The sequence below is a fragment of the Vanellus vanellus genome, assembly GCF_965231255.1.
Source record: "Vanellus vanellus genome assembly, chromosome: 5".
NCBI classification, from domain to species: domain Eukaryota; kingdom Metazoa; phylum Chordata; class Aves; order Charadriiformes; family Charadriidae; genus Vanellus; species Vanellus vanellus.
The window spans coordinates 48,779,674-48,797,253 of record NC_138910.1 but is presented as its reverse complement, the minus strand read 5'-3'; the positions used below and the strand labels follow the sequence as shown (position 1 = coordinate 48,797,253).

The window sequence follows — 17,580 nt, the reverse complement described above, 5'->3', positions numbered from 1 at the left end:
AACAGCATGAGTGTGTGTGCCAAAGTGTATTGTGTAGGTGTGCAAGATTAAAACTTTCTGCTACCAAGTTATCTGATCTGGTATAATTTTTTAATTGTCTATTATTATAGTTTTTCTGTTGTGTTGCTAGTATTGATCCTGTTGCCAGTTAATTGAGTTGTTAATAAACCAATAAAACACTTTGATTATAATCATGTGAGTAGAACAGATCTTCCTGCAGCAAGTTACATCAATATGATTCTCAGTGACAGCATCCTTTAACAGCCTCATAAGTTAAGATTTCATTGGTTTTGCTGCTGTTACACCTCCAGAACCACCATAAGCAGAAGTTCTGAAAATTTCCTTAATTCATTAGGACTCCGCTGGTTTCTGCAACCTTTTTATTTTTTAATGAAGTGCTTTCTAGTGTGGAAGTAAAATATCTAAGGCTTTATAGGCCTTTGCAGGCCTCTCTAGTTAGGAAAATCTCTGCAACAGTGACCCAATGCCCTCACTGAGTCAGTGTGACACAATTATTGAAGGAGTGAATTATTTGTAAAAGGATATACTGTCTGGAGCTTCCTTATCTGAAGTAATCCATGTGTTGCCATTCTCTGTAATTACCTACACCCTGCTGTAGTTTTGGGAAAACTGAATCATATAACCCAAAGGTATGTAAAAATTAACTGCCTTGTTGGGCAGAGTTCATGTCTGTCATTTTCCTGCTCTCTGTTCTCTCCCATAGCTGCAATAATAAACTGCTTTCTGTTCTGACCTGTTCAAAGTTGCCTTCCAGTTATTCCCCAACATGAATGTGATGCAGCTGGCGATATAGATATGCCAATACAGAACTGCTCTCTAAACAAGGACTGTTCAAGTTTGTTCTTTGGGAACTATCTTTCCTCTTAACCAGGCCTACATAACTGCAGTTTCACACAGTTCCACCTAATTAGTAAATATGATGAGAATTAATAGTATGTTTTCTGCGCAAAAACCTCCCATAGAAATACTGTCTCTTTGGCCTTACCCAGGGGGTAGCTGGAAACAGTCTTCAGGTAACTTTCTTTTCCCTATGAATTTTTATAAAGATACAGAAGTGTATATTTCACCTACTGATATGCTTGTAGAGTATCTGAAATGCATGAATCCTAAATGTGTTTAATTAGTTGAGCTTTCTCTATTTATAACCCAGAATGATGTGCTACATTCAATTTTTCCCCTTGTCGTGTTCTTAAATACAACAAAATCTAAGTACTAAATTATAGCAAGGTATTTGGCTGCCTTTTTCAAGGTTATCTTATTCAAAATCATAGTGAATCTAGTATGAAATAATAGCTTGTTCAATGTTATGAATGTTGGTTTTTTTTAACTGCAGTTTCCTCTATAAGCCCTTGGATTTTTTTTCTTCTTTCAGAACTCTGAAGACACAAGATCTTATAAACATGCTATAAAAGGAGAGATAGAATTTCAGAGGTAAATTCTTGCTGTCATTAAATGGAATTTCTTAAGGATCAGTCACAGACTTTTTTTTAATACTGAACTTAAGAATTTTGTTCTACTTGTTCACCAAATATAATATAGAATTTTAACTGATGAAGTGTTGGCATTGCATTAATGTGTGGATTCTATCTAAGCTGGGCAGTTTGAGATGAGAAGACAGAGTTCAGTATTTGTTTTAACTCCATAGTATGTTACTATACTTCAAATAAGGTAGGAGTTACATTCTTCAAACATTGCTGTCATAAAAAGATTTTATTTTTTTTTTTTGTCTTGAGCGCTACCTTGTTGATCTCTATTGCATGTTACACGTTTTGTTAGCAAAAAAGGGCTCCAGTGAAGTCTGGAGGATAGTTTTGCGGCGAACTTACTGCCTTTAATAGATTCCTATAGTCCTGAAATCATTGATTTCTCCTGATGTTTGAAGTAATTGATTCTAAGGCAAAGCAAGCAATACTTCACCTTGAGTGTAGTAAATGTAAACAGTGTATTAAAACTACTTCATATAAAGTGAGAATGTTCTCATGAATCCTGAGATGGAAATGCTTGGGATTTTTTCTTAATCATGGCAAAATTTTGTCACAGTTTCTCTGTTAGATTGGAGTTGTAAATCTTAGGATATTTAGCTGCATGTATGCATGCTGTTAAGCACTGTTTGTTAGTACAGTATGATATAACCATAAAACAGTAACTGTGTTCATGCCAAAACTCTGTCCAGTCCAGTACCTCATCCCTGACCATGGCTAATAGGGCTTGCGTAGGAAGGAATACGTGAAACAAGAGAAGTACATTTTTTTTTCATGTTGTACACCCTTCTAGTTTCTAAGAACCAGTTAGGGATCTCCTAAGTCAGAAGTTGGATGCCAATCAATGCATTTAAGTTACCTGTCCTACGAGAGTTTGTCAATTGGCCTTCACCTCCCAAACATTTTTGACAACACTATTATAGAGTAGGGTAGGAACTTTCTTTGGCTATTTTAAACCTAGTCTATGCTAAATTTATTATTTTCTCTGCTTTTGTGAGAAAGGTTCCTATTCACTTTTCTTACCATTCATGATTCCTGGAGAATGTTACTATATTCGCATCAATCATTCCTTTTCTAAGTTCTCCAGCCTGTTTATCCTGCACTGTTTGAAAGCTGTGTGGTGATTGGTGCTGTGCAAACAAGCTGAACTGCTGCACACTCGAATTTTAAGGTGACACACCTCGTATATCATTAAACTGCTGTTAAAACTCATTTGTGTGATAAGATTAAACTAGACTTTGTAGGGCATCTCTCAAACCAATAGATTGTGAATACAGAAAAAGCTTTTTCTCAATTTTGTAAGCTAAAATAGCTGTACAGCTAGGAAAAATGTAAATACTAAAAATGCTGTATCAAACTATTTTAAAGGACAGATGTTGCTGCAAGTTCATACTTAAGAACGTATCAGGCTTTTTTTTTTTGTGTTTGTTCATCTTTTACATTAATGGAGCTAGATTACATTCCATTTTTTTGTAATGTCTTTATAGATTCAAAATAGAGAAAGATGGGCAAGAGAAGAAGCAAGACCAAAGATCTAATATTTCTCGTGGCACTGATGGAAGATCCCAAGAAAAATCCCCAAATAGAAGCAAAACCACAGACAATTCTTTAATCCAAACTGAAAAGCAAAAGAGAATAGTTATCCAATTTAAAGCCAAAGAAATTAAACATGGGAAAAGTACACGCACTCCTGACGTAGTGCCTACTAGCAGGAAAAGTTGTAACAAAAGTTGTTTTGATGGAACAGAAGGAAAGAGACTCTGGCATAGCTTTGCAGTTCAGAGGGACAGAGCACTGAAGAAAAAGACAGAGAAAGTTGAACTCTACAAACTAAAGTTAAAAGCAGAACAAACTATGTTGGAAAAATTTAAGTCATCTGCGTGCAATTTGCATGTACCACATAAAAAGGCAGACGGATCAAAAAAACGGAGTGAAGGTGTCAGAATTCCAAAAAAGCCTTCTGACACCTCTGCAGGGACTGTGCATGATGATAGGCCTTTCACCAAGAAGCCAAATACATCATCTAGGACTTGGGAAGAAGAGTATGAAGAAGAACATACGGAGTTCTCTAAGAGAAAAAGGCATGCGCATAAACGTACACCATCACACTACTCAAGTGAAACACCACAACAATGGGACTCTTGTAAACGGGAGAAACAGGATGGCGATTCTGATAAAGCTACTGGTAATTCAGGGACTGAAGAAAGGGACTTTGAAGACACAGCATTATGTTTTAAGCAGGTAATGAGAACCTACTTCCTTGTATGATGCAGGTAGATGTTTTAGGCTAGTTTCTGAATGGCACCAAATTGGTATTTGGTGTTGGTGGTATGTTATTTTTAATTCTTCCTACAGAGCTTTGAAGTCTTTCCACCCCTTCAAGACAGTCAGAACCCGGAAACAGACCAAGAGGTTAGTAATGCCTTTAAATTAACACTTCTAAGTTGTATTAAAAACTCACAGCACTGAGGTTGTGTAGCTGGACTATTCCATGACCTTTCCAAGTATTTTGCATTGTTAGCTTATGATCGACACTTCAAAAAATGTGGAGCATTTTTTTCAAATACTAAACAAACTTGCTGAAGTACTGCTAATCAGGAACTTTCTGAGATAGAAAGATTGCCTTTCTGTTATTATTTGCAAGGTAGGGGGCCTTCACAGTTTCTTACATACTCTAACTATCTCATTTTCCATGCTCTAACTTTCAAGTTGAAAGAGATGCATTTTTTTAAGAAGCACCTGTCAGGAAACTTGCAGTCTATGTAGCAAAAAATGGAACAGTTTTTGGGTACCAGGTAGAAAGGTCATAAATAAATCTTCTGTCTAGGCAGAATTTTGGTTGTCTTTTGTGGACTTTTTATAGTGGAGGATATGCAGGAGGTTCTCATGGCTTTTACATTTGCTATACCAACTTAAGATGTTTCATTTTTAGTCAGTTTTAACACAACTTTAAAGCAAAAGTATCTTTTTTGTGAGCAATTCATAAGCGGTTACTTACAGTTGATTTCATATATGCAATTTTTTTTCATTGTAGATGCAGATAGTTGAAGATTTGCATGTTGCTCGTGTTCAGAAGCGGATGGCGCTGTCTGTAGTACAGACTTGTGGAGAACTTACAAGTATGGAAATAGATCTTCCAGAACAGGATTTAAATATTTGTGCTGGTAGGTCATGATTTGATGTTCTTCGGTATCTACTTGCAACTTGTTATTACAGTTGGTTAATGATCTGAGTAGAGAGTACACAACTGATTTTTACACAACTTTTTGTTTTCTTCTGTTTTGTTTCTTTTTCCCCTCTCTTTTTTTCCCCCAGAGGCTTTTACTTCTGGTCTGAACATACTAGTGGTGATAGACACAAATATAATGATTAGTCACCTTGAGTTTGTCAGATCCCTGAAATCTGAGGATATACCAGGTATGTGAATACATGATGATCAGTAAGACATTTTAAGAAAAAACAGATGATGTAGAATCTTCAGGCTATGTGAGAAAAAACAAACCTGGGCTCCTTAAAAAGGCAGCAGGTTTCACATAGAACCCAAATAGGCAGCCTCTTAAGGAAAGTTCAGCCGTGAAAGTAGAACCTATTATGCTTAAACCTACTTACTTACAGAGAATCACAGTCGATGTTCCAAGCAATATGCATGAATTTGTAGAGGTAAATTAAGTCTTACCTATTGTAAGAATGTACTTTTAACCATTTAATCCATTACTAGTGGTAATGATGTTTTCCAGTCTTTTTAGCATTTTTTTTCTGGAAATCTGTAAACATTTAAAATCTGATAATCAGTCAGTCAGTGCTTTATTTCTGTTGGTGAAGATCACAGAATGCATGAGATGTGTGAGCAATTTCTCAGGAATTCAGATTGCAGACCCTGGCTTTAATATGTTGTGAAGCTTTTAGTGATTGAACATTAGCAGGATTGGGATTGTTTGTGTCGGTTGTTGGTAGGCATATTTGGAATCTATCAGAATACTTTGATGCTTTCAGCTAATGAATACACTTATTCCAGCCACCTGGAAAATAACTTTAATAAGAGCCTGAGTAATTTTCAAGCGTGTGTCAGACTTTATTTCTGTTCCCCATATTAGGAATGGAGTTACATTGTGTACACTGGGATACCTTTTTTAGAATATTGCAGTTCCCTATTTCTGGTCCCGCACCAGACCCATTATGTTCAGAAGGCTGCTGCTTCCTGACCTATTTATTACAAAGCAGATGGACATTAATATATTTTTTCAAATTGTATTCTTACAATGTGAATGAGAAGGAAAACAGTTGAAGTATTTATCCTGGGTAGACAAACAAAATAGTCATTAAATTTCTGATTTACCATATATTTCATATATAATAGTTTTAAAGTTCAGACCATACTTATATGCAAATAAAACCATAGTCCAATATCCATACTTTCTGTTCCTGGTTTAGGAATTTTGCTGGTTGGCAATTAGGACAAACCATTGCTCCTTTTATTTGATGTTGTTTTGGTACAGTAACTGTTGTGTTCATTCAGGTATTTTCAGCCAGTTATTTCAGCTGCTGTCACCTTGCTTTAGCATCTTACAGTGAGTGTGTGACAACTTGATAATTGCTGCAGATATATTTTATACTATTGCTACACAGTGTTGTTAAAGTATTCTGTTGATTAAAATTGTGACTTCCTTTTGTTTGCCTAATATTGTCATTTTTACATGTAACCAATGTAGCGTTAGTTAGATTAGAAAGAGGGAACTTGACCTTTTTCAGTTTATTTTTTAGTGCTAGATACTCTTAAGCATGGAATGTGAAAACTACTGGCAAAAAAGATAAGTGTGGATTTACAGAAATATGATGTTTGAGTTAAAAGTTATCGGTAGTAGTTTGTGTGGCTCTTCAAAATGTCTTTGGTTTTTAGTTGTGGCGGGTTTTTTTTTCCTTCCAGGTGTTGGCAGACTTGCATTAATAATTCCCTGGGTCGTTCTGCAAGAGCTGGACAACTTGAAGAAGGGCAAAATGTTGCAGCATGTTCGGGACAAAGCTATCCCTGCAGTCCAGTTCATCTACACGTGTCTCAAAAACCAAGATGCAAAACTGTGGGGGCAATCCATGCAGCTTGCTTCTCAAAAAATATGTAATATATGTGCAATCATTTGATTTGGGTACTTAATCCTTGGCATTCACCTAGTGTGAACCCTAGCACGAAATTTTGAGTTTAATACAGTCTCTATTCTGCAAGCTAATAGCTTACAGCAGCCTTCAGAGCATATTCAAGGCTATAGGATGCAAATACCTTACTCAGTTTAGTGCTTTGTTCGCTATTGTTCTATCATTTTTTTCTCACTTTTAGCTATATCTGTTGGTAAGTGGGGGATTGCTTAATGAAAATTTTTGCCCATGAGCTAAGGATATATTGTGTGCTTCTGCTTTTGACTCAGTCATCACAAAATCTAACATACTCAAATTTACTTGTGGCTGACTTGATGTTTTCTGGCAAAACCATAGCATTTTTGAGTGGAGTAGTACCTAAGAATACAAAGCTCAGATTTGTGTTTAGATTACACTTCTCTGTCCTTGTTTGGGGAGTATTAAATTTAAAAACAGTACCATGACTACACTGAAGTATTTCTAATGTTACTTCTGAACATATCAGCACTGTCTTGCCTAAATTTCCAGATGGCCTCAGTGATGAGAACAATGACGATCGTGTTTTACAATGTTGTCTGCAGTATCAGAACCTCTTTCCTCAAGCTGTTGTCATACTCTGCACGTGAGTTCCTGTGTGGTTTTAGGTCTCTTATGAGGTGTAAGTTAGTCTCGTGCCAAATACATTGTTTTCAAATCATATCTGAAAATGAAGAGCTGTTTCTAAAGTAAGCTTTTTGAAGAGCAATCACCCTCTTAAAAGCTAGAGTAGAAGGATATAATAAAACACAAAGATTGTAGACTTAATCACCTTCATGTGCTTGAGGCCTGAAGTAGAATTAAGTTTACTCAATATTAAATTTTAAAACTTTTTAAAGCTTTCTCAGATTTTATTCTGATTTGTCATAAAATTTTACTGAAGTTACAAAATAGAATCATAGAATGGTTTAGGTGGGAAAGGACCTTGAAGATCATAGAGTTCCAACACCAAAAAGAAATATTTGTATTAATGATTGAGATCCAGTTAGATACTTTTTCTGCTGACCTGGTTGAGAACAGTGCTAAACATTGTCAGGGGTTAATCTTAGAAAGAGGGAAGACGGAGACAGATTTGCATCTGGTTTGGGAAGGATGATCGGCATTAAGCGTTGATCTTAGAAAGAGGGAAGATGGAGATAGGTTTGCCTCTGTTCTTGTTTTGTGAGGTAACAGCTGACTTCTGGGTATTGATTCTCAATTTTATACAAGTCACATGAAGCTAGTTTTATAAAGGATGAATACTCCTTTCCTTTAATATACTGTAAACAGCTTGTTTTGGTCTTTGCTAGAACCATTTCCTGCATAGTTTCAGTAAGTGGGGTTAAGACAGTAAGCATCAGATGGTTTGTTTCAGTTGACATGTGTGGACTGGGTTGCTGCTGAAAATACTATTTCAATCACAGTGTTGGTAGGGCTATTGATAGTGATTTTAGGTTTCTCCGAGTAAAGAACAAGACGTGACTTCAGAAGTGCGTTTTATCTGCAAAACTCTTTATCCTTTATCAATATAAGCAATGGGAATTTCTGAGAAAGTACTAGGATCCAGCTTCATACTCTATAGTAGTTCTGCTGGAGCAGTGTATACCTCAGGGCAGCATCTGTGACAATGATTTGGCCAGTAGAACAGTAAAAAAGGGTGTAAAAATGAGAATTTATTGTAGCAATCAAATAAGATATTACTCTCTTAGAATTATTGCCTTGTTTGCATTGTAAGATCATAGCAACTAGGCATCATTGCTGTAGTATTTATAGCTGGTTTTTTTCTTAAAGCAAATCTAGAGCCTGAAACATTTTTCTGTATGTTTATAATTTTTTTCAGAATAGATGCTTTAGTTAATTTTTTGGTTTAGTTTTTTGAACTGCTTCTAATTGAGAAAGAAAACTTCATATATAATTAAGCATATAAAATAAGCTTACCCAAGACAATTTTTTCAATGTGTTGCTTTTATTGCTTACTATGTAGTAATGTCATTTTTATGTCAACAATTGATTCTTTTTTTCCTAGGGATGATAAAAATTTATGTAATAAAGCCATTGTGAGTGAGGTCAAGGCATTCTGCAAAGCTGATTTGGTTACTGCTCTACAGAATCTGAATGTAAACAGGCACCAGAACTGTGTTGAATTGCAACAGTCAAAATGTGGTAAGTTTGTTTAATATGCATTTAATATGCTGGTTTTTGAGACAATAATCAGTGTAGGAGAGGGAGAATATTTTCTACTAAAACTTCAGTTTTCATGTACTTTGAATCTTTAGGAATGACTTGTTTGGGGCAGAGTTTTTATTTTCAGACATAAATGGTTTTCTAAAAGTTTGAGACCTTTATTAAAACATCTGTCGCTTAGAGTTGTAGGAAATTCAAATATGTTATTTTTGTTTTATAGAAAAAACACTGCATGAATTTCCTGTGTTTGTAGTCATTTAAAAGGTGTCCTGAACTTTTTGGGACTGAAAAGAGGTTTTTCCAGTTGAGCCAGTTTGGGTCCTATTCTGTAAAATTCAGTTTGCTAGGATCACTCCTTACATTTTATGCTCATACCTTTATCTGCATCCCACACAGTAGAACTTGATTCTTAGTTGCCTGTTCATTTTTCCAAAGATACAAATACAGCATACAGTATTAACAGTAATCTTATACTTGCTGATAACCCCACTGGCATATATAATCTAAGTTATTTAAGGAAAAAAGAAATGTGGAGTAAGATCACAAATGAATAATGCTCTGGGGAAATTAATCTTGGTTAGTAGCTCATAATTAAAAATATCCACAGTACAAGTGGGTATAACTAGAAATATGTGAAACCTAATTAGATATAGCCCATCTGCTTTATAATATAAATATAAAGTGCAGTCTGTCTTTATTTATGGGGACAAGTTATTTGTGTACTATCAACATAAATTAGATACAGAAACAATTGCAATAAGTACCTTTTGTTGTCATTGGTTTGACAGATACAGAATTCGAGAAAACAGAAAGAGGTGATGCTAGTCTTGCTGCTCGATTCCCAAATATACTTCCAGACCTTGAAAAGAACTTAGGAGAAGCTTTATCTTGTATTTTGGAGACTGAAATGAAAATTGCATTCGGAAACCTATGGATGGAGGTGGTTTCTTATGTCATCTTGCTTGATATTTCATGTATTAAGAGGTTTAAATGTCCTTGGTAGTTTGATATTAGTACCTGTGCTAAGCCAAACAGCTAAGTCATCTATTTCACTAACATAACAGTTCACTAACAGTGAACAGTTCAGTGTTCAGATTTACTATTTCATTTTATAAGAAGATTATTCTATTTGACCTGTAATGACTGTGCACTATTTTAGTAGTCTTTTAATAAGGTGGTAACAGAGAAGCTGGATGTTCAGTGTGAATTTTCAGAACTCTTTTTATTAGTTGCATTTAATTTCTATTTTGGCTTTTATAGTATGGTTAAATCACTGCATGGTAAATATGTCCTTCAAGAAATTATTCCATCACATTTTATATAATATTGAGGTACTGTTGTTGCAGGCACTTACTCCCCATCAGAACAGATATTTTTTAATACCATGTGGATAAAATTGTTCACAACTAAGTTGGTTACAATACAGCTACAGAATTACAAGGGTGTTAACAAAAACCTCCAGACACTCACTCTTTCAAAAGTATAGTTAACAGAAAATAAATACTCATGTACAAGGCACCTTCAAGTTATCCATTCTTTGGTTTAGATTCCATTTTATAGCTGGTAGGGGTTAGCTAGAAGTTTACATTTATTGCAGATAAGCCTCTGTGGCTTTCAAAAAAAACACCAATGCCTGATGATTGTTGTTCCACAAGACAGAGCTTTGATTAGCTGTTAAGCTTTTAGGCACTTCTGATTAACTTAGTTAAGTTCTTTTCAAACATCTTTTCAAACTCTGATTTCACTTGGTAGTAATAAATTTCAATTCTATTGCAATATGTATATATTACTTCATGTATATATTGTCACAGCTAGGAAGAGTGTTTTTATTTTTACTTCTAACAATACTAGAAAATCAAAGGCATGTTTTTTTGTACATTACTTTTGTACACCAGTAACATATTAAATCACTTTAAGAGATAACTCAAGAGTATTTGGAGCATTTGAGGAAAGCGGAACCAAAAATCATGACAATGACTTTACATTGGATAGTTCTACATAAGCATCACTGTTTAACCCATGATGCTGCTGAATCAAATCTTTTTTAATAGATAAACTTGTTAAATCTAAATATAGCCTTATTTCTGATGAATCATTGAAATTCTACTTCAGCAAGCAGAAATCATAACAGTATTGAAGAATAGAGCAGTTGTGAAATGTATAGGAATATGTCTATGAAAATCAGCCTTTGAATTTATAACATACTGTCTTTCAGATACTGTATCTGAAGCCACCATGGACATTAGCAAACTTGCTGAAGTGTTATAAAAAACACTGGATGGCCGTTTTTGGTTATGTTGTGCCAAGGAGTTTACTTTCAACCATTGAATGTCTCTATAAACACCTTTGTACAGGTAAGAATCTCTGAGAATGTTAATTGTAAACATGTAAAAAACCTCCTTGTTCTGGTTTTAGTGGTTACAGAAGTAGATATTTTGAAAAGCACATACTCTGTATGGTTAAATAGTAATTTGTTCCATCCTTTTTTACTTTTTTTTCCAATGTAAGATTATCCAAATGGAGCTATATGTTGGACAGTCTTTATGTACTTTTGTATTGATCCACAGTTATTCACTGGATGGGTGACAAAATCCCAACACTGTTTTTGTAGCCTTAAAGCCAGAACTGAACTGAAATTGATGAGCTATGAATTATATTTAAAACATAAAAAGAAAAGAAAGTAAGTTTGTGCCAAGATCAAGTCTGTCCAGGCTCCGGTCCCAGATGGTCTAAATATCACCTGCAAAAATCACGAAAATTATTTATGATTTCTGAAATGTTTTGGTGTTTTTTGTTTTTTTTTTTTTTTTAAATTCAATATTCTGCTGGCTTTTTTCTGCTTTTTATACGAAGACAGTAAAAGCAAATATATGGACACTATCAGGCATGTAAGAATTTATTTCATACAACTCTATGTACCTGCAAAAATCAGGGGAAAAACATTTTAATGAATATATATATTAATGGTCACCAAAGTCTCTGAACTGTTTTTACAGGAAATAATCTTTCTTCCTCCTTTGCCACCATGTTATGTGTAGCCAAATGAGATCTGCATTTGCCAAATAAATTATGGAGGAGTAAAGGCTACTTGATCTGATAGATGAGGGCAAGGAGGTTTGTTTTCAAAAAAAGCCAACAAAAAAAAACCCACCAAAATCCATTCATTTATTTAAAGATGTCTTTAAGAATTTGATTTTAACAGGTATACCTCTTTTGGGATATTGCTGTTTTGCAGAATTATAGATATGCCAGTTGATCCTCTTGCCAGATCCTGGGATAAATCTGGAAGATTTGATTAAGAAGTGAGAAATCTTAACCTCACATGTGTTTCTCTTGAGACTGTTTTATCTAATGCTTCTCAGCCATTTTCAAGGTTTTTTATGTGCTTCAGTTAATCCAGATATTTGAGTATTAAATTTGCCTCCTCAGATTGATAATTCCTAACGTCTAATACTTTTTTCTTTCTGTTTCCCGTATTACTAACTAAATGTCAGGTAAAACAGTTGACTCCTCAACAGCGTGTATCTTGCTCCAGGAATCCAAAAAATTACTCCATGCTTTCAGTTCAAGGTCAGACTATAATGGTGTACTTCCCCAGGCTTACACTGAAGTGAATAAGCTATACCAAACACTTACAGAGGTAAGGGGAGCTTTAGTATTCGTTCACCTGACATATTCTTGCTGTTGCTCTGTGTTCATATTACAAAACCTGGCTTAGACTTCTAAATTATTCCCATAATTTCAACAAATTATCACACAAAATGTTGTTATTAGGGTGTTTTCAACATTAATAGACTCCAAATTTAATTTTTATTTTCATGTAGCAAATATCCTCCTTTATGTATATGCTTGGTGGACTTTTTTTGGTCCTAATATAAATGTGTATTGGTAGAGTGAAAAACGTTGTTTAGCTGCTTTCAGGAAAAATGTCTTGGTTTTCTCTTGCAGTTGTAGCTGATTGAAAAGAGCCATAAAGATTAAGATTACAATTGTTGTTTCTACTTCTGCTGTTGTTCCAGTAGTACTATTCACAGAATCACAGAATTTTCGGAGTTGGAAGGGACCTCTAGAGATCATCTAGTCCAACTCCCCTGCTAAAGCAGGATTGCCTAGAGCACATTACTCAGGACTGCATCCAGGCGGGTCTTGAAAATCTCCAGGGAAGGGGACTTCATAACCTCCCTGGGCAGCCTGTTCCAGTGCTCTGTCACCCTCACCGTAAAGAAGTTTCTCCGTGTATTTGAACAGAACTTCCTGTGTACTAACTTGTGCCAGTTACCCCTCGTCCTGTCACTTGGAACCATTGAAAAGAGCCTGGCTCCATCTTCCTTCAACCTACCCTTTAGATACTTGTACGCCATAATAAGGTCTCCCCTCAGCCTTCTCTTCTCCAGGCTAAAGAGTCCCAGCTCTCTCAGCCTTTCCTCATAAGGAAGATGCTCCAAGCCCTTAATCATCTTAGTTGCCCTTCGCTGGACTCGCTCCAGCAGTTCCCTGTCCCTCTTGAACTGGGGAGCCCAAAACTGGACACCGTATTCCAGTTGTGGCCTCACCAGTGCAGAGCAGAGGGGAAGAATGACCTCCCTCGACCTACTGGCCAGAGTCTTCCCTATGCAGCCCAGGATTCCATTGGCCTTCTTGGCAACAAGGGCACATTGCTGGCTCATGGATAATTTACTGTCTACCACAACCCCCAGATCCTTCTCCTCAGAGCTACTTCCCAGCAGGTCCGCCCCTAACCTGTACTGGTGCCTAGCATTCTTCCTCCCCAGGTGCAGGACCCTGCACTTGCTTTTGTTGAACCTCATTATGTTCTTCTCTGCCCAGCTCTCCAGCCTGTCCAGGTCACGCTGGATGGCAGCACGGCCCTCTGGGGTGTCAGCCACCCCACCCAGTTTGGTATCACCAGCAAACTTGCTGAGGATACACTCTGTCCCCTCATCCAGGTCATTAATGAATATATTAAACAAAATTGGACCGAGTATTGACCCCTGGGGGACACCACTGGTTACAGGCCTCCAACTAGACTCTGTGCCGCCGATCACAACCCTCTGAGTTCTGTCCCGCAGCCAACTCTCAATCCACCTCACTGTCACCTCATCTAGCCCATACTTCCTCAGCTTCCTAATGAGGATGTCATGGGAGACAGTGTCAAAAGCCTTGCTAAAGTCAAGGTAGATGACATCCATGACTCTCCCCTCATCCAGCCAACCAGTTATAACATCATAGAAAGCTATCAGAATGGTCAAGCACGATCTACCCTTGGTAAATCCATGTTGACCACTTCCAATAACTTCCTGTTCCTCAATGTGTTTGGAGATGACATCCAGAATGAGTCGCTCCATTACCTTCCCAGGGACAGAGGTGAGACTAACTGGTCTGTAGTTCCCTGGGTCCTCCTTCTTGCCTTTTTTGAAGATCGGAGTGATGTCAGCCTTCCTCCAGTCCTCAGGCACCTCTCCTGTTCTCCATGACCTCTCAAAGACGATGGAGAGTGGTCTAGCAATAACATTCGCCAGCTCTCTCAGCACTCTCGGATGCATGCCATCAGGGCCCATGGACTTGTGAATGTCCAGCTTGGCCAAGTGGTCTCTGACACGGTCCCTCCTCAACTGAGGGAAAATCTTCCTCTCTCCAGACCTTCCCCTTTGCCTTCAGAGTATGGGATTCATGAGGGACAGCTTTAGCAGTGAAGACTGAAGAAAAGAAGACATTCAGTAACTCTGCCTTCTCTGTGTCTTCCACCACTAGGGCACCTGTCTCATTCACCAGTGGGCCTACATTTTCCCTAGTCTTCCTTTTTCATCTTTGGAAGCAAGCACCTTTGGAAGAGCACCTTTGCTCTTCCTAGGTGTGCTGTTTCATTGTCTTGGTAGCTCTGGTGCTGCACATGAAGAAAGGACTCGCTTCTATCATGTGCTTTGTGGTAGTTAATGGGGGGTGGCCTGACACCTTTTGTGCTCTGAGAAGTATGTCTTTACTTCCAGCTCATCTCTGATTTGCTGTGGAAGAAATTTCAGTGTCTTGGTTAGTGGTTACTGTTAGTTCCATATGTAATGGCATAAAGAATGGAGTAATGAGCACAGAAGTGTTTCCCAGTATTTATTTCTGGGAAAGAATACAGGTCAGAGTATCTGTTAAATGTTCTTTTCAGCTTTGGAGAAAGCTGAAGGGGAAAGGAAGAAGGTGGTTAAGGAGAGGAAGGATGACCTGGGGAGTCTTGACTGTCCGCTGTGCTGTAACTTCAGTATGCATTGCAGTCAGCCACTTAGTCCACAGTTCCGTGAACAGTGCTGTTGTAAGAAGCAGGCTTTCTGTCTGAAAACTCGTTTCCTGCTGTCCTTGTCCTGAGAGGTGTTTGACTTCACAAAGAACAGCCTTTATACAGACTAGGTTGTACCAGATCAGTTTCAGTTTGACCTGGAAAAAATTTCTGAACCAGTTTACCAAATGAGTAGATTAATACTTTGTGCTGTTGCAGAGGAAAATGTGCCATCAGTCGTGCAATAGGGAGTAAGAGTAAGGAGTAGTTCTCATTTATACCAGCTTGCCATGCCTGGGAAGCTTTGACACAGGGTTTCCCTTTGCTTCCATTTCCTATTTGTAGAAATACCAATATACTCCTGTAGAAGGACTTGGTGAAAGACTGAGAGAAGCTTTAGATCCAGAGACTATAATAAAGGTGGTTATGACTAGAAGAGATCTGCCTTGCTTTTTTGAGCATTGCTTTAAAAAAAAAAAAAGTAGAAGTGTTCAAGTTTTCTTAAGTTAGGAACCAAATACACTCATTATTTGTTTGCTGAACTGTTTTATAAGGTGAGGTCAGACAGTGAGCAGGATTTATCAGAAGACATCATGGTTCTTTCAGAAAATGCTGTATGTGAAAAAATGGAAGCAATGACACCAAATCTTCAAAACTGTGAAGAAAAAAAGTTACATCCATGCTTTCATGTAGCTCAAGAAAACAGGCACCAGGAAATCTGGTCAGTCCTTGAAGGTGTATGGAATACAATGAACTTGTACAGGTACGGTATGCTAAAGCAATTCAGAACCTCTACATAATCTTACATGATTTTCAAACAAACACACTTTAGAAACTGCTTTTTTTTTTTCCTATTTTAGAGAAGAAGCTATCAGTAATTAATCAAAATTGACAAAAAGCCCCCACACAGCTTGTCGCACAAAGAAGTTAGGAGCATACAAATTGTTATGTGGATGCAATCAGTGATCTGTCTAGCGTGCTGCTGTTTCTGGACAGTGTTGCCTTAGAGAATGGTGTTGAAAACCCTGTAAAAGCCACGAATGTGAGACATCCATGGAAATCTCATCTTTATCCATAAAAAATAGGCATTCAGGCTCTTAAGTTTTCTCATGGTTATTTCCTTTCCAAAATCTGTAGAGGTATACTAGCCTATGCAAAACTGTTTACTTTAAAAAAAAAAAAAAATTAAATCAATTTGAAATATAATAACTTTTCTTGTTAAGCAAAACCCCTCACGCTATAAAATCCAAATGTAGAATCTAGTGACGAATTTCCTTTCTCATCTAAACTCAAAATTGCATAAAATCAAACCACCCTCCATCTAGATGTTTTACCATCGTTAGTATTTTGGTTATTTTTGAAAAATTGTCTTGAAAATCACCAAGATGCCATGCGTTTGGGTGCTATCACAAAATCTGAATAGATACTGTGTTTTCTTTTTGTAGTCTTAATCTGAAATTTTTTCAGAGTGACACTCAGTTACATCAAGCACAAAGGAACTCCATTTTTGGTGATCTGTTAAGGATTCACCTAATAAACAGGGATAATAGCTACCAATGCCATTTCCACATTAGCATTTGAATGTAGTATAGAGCTGCAGCAGTGCAAATTAATCTGAATTGAAGCTGCTTAGGAGGTGGCTTGGTGTGGTGTTCAGGTCAGCTAAGGATCTGTGCCAGAGAACAGTCTCTTACTTAACAGTTCTCTTACTGGGATAGTAATTGTGAATTTGAAGGCATCAAAGAAAAACTCTTTCAAGTGTACCACTTTATTATGAAAAACTCATAAGTCTCTTTTTCCTCCTCTGCCTTTCCCTTTGAAGAGGGGTAGAGGGGAGCGTCTGTCGGTCCCGTCTGGGGTCCCTCGGGTCCCCAGTGGTGGATTTGGCCTAAACCATGACAGCAACCGAACTGTTGGCTCTTGACACCTGTTAAGGATCATGCTGTGAAGAGAGGATAAAATTTTAGAATCAAGGATCACTTCACACCCTTCTTGCTCGTGTCAAGAAAATACTACTTACCTCGCACCTGTGGGGATAATTCTTCACGAGTGCACTGCAGCTCATCATCCTAACGCAACCATTGCAGAGAAGGTGTCAAGCCCATTCCAGTAAATCTGGAGAGTGAAGCTGCTTGGAACATTGATGGAAAGCACTTTACTTTGCTTCTTTAACTTAACAATTATCTTCTAAGAGAGGCTTAAGCACTCAGGTTGTGCATGAAGAGACTTTCATTCCCAAGTGAATTTTAATGATAAATTTAAGTCAAAGGTAAAATATTGTTATAGAATGCAGTCAACAAGGAAAATTTAAAACGGAGAAGTACAATTGTAGGGCATGATCTTTCTGCTATTTATTCTAAGACTATTTTAAATAACATAGTTTTAGTATAGATTTACATTTGACTTTTTTTTTTTTAATAGTCAAAATACAGTGCCTGTAAAAGATCCTGGGTTTCTCTGAATTTTGAGGACTTTTATTAACTGCTTTTC

General features: G+C 37.0%; 1 protein-coding gene across 1 annotated transcript in view; it reads left to right on the top strand.

The window, feature by feature from the left end:
* The window catches only part of SWT1 (SWT1 RNA endoribonuclease homolog), a gene marked incomplete at its 5' end in the record, with an annotated part of 40,009 nt that overhangs the window by 2,096 nt on the left and 20,333 nt on the right, over positions 1-17,580 (top strand). The window contains 12 exons of the mRNA XM_082484015.1: positions 1,394-1,452; positions 2,990-3,743; positions 3,858-3,914; positions 4,537-4,666; positions 4,818-4,919; positions 6,427-6,615; positions 7,158-7,251; positions 8,671-8,807; positions 9,617-9,768; positions 11,044-11,182; positions 12,323-12,468; positions 15,645-15,853. Coding sequence (XP_082340141.1) covers positions 1,394-1,452; positions 2,990-3,743; positions 3,858-3,914; positions 4,537-4,666; positions 4,818-4,919; positions 6,427-6,615; positions 7,158-7,251; positions 8,671-8,807; positions 9,617-9,768; positions 11,044-11,182; positions 12,323-12,468; positions 15,645-15,853 — 2,168 coding nt within the window. The remainder of the gene's footprint in view (positions 1-1,393; positions 1,453-2,989; positions 3,744-3,857; positions 3,915-4,536; positions 4,667-4,817; positions 4,920-6,426; positions 6,616-7,157; positions 7,252-8,670; positions 8,808-9,616; positions 9,769-11,043; positions 11,183-12,322; positions 12,469-15,644; positions 15,854-17,580) is intronic.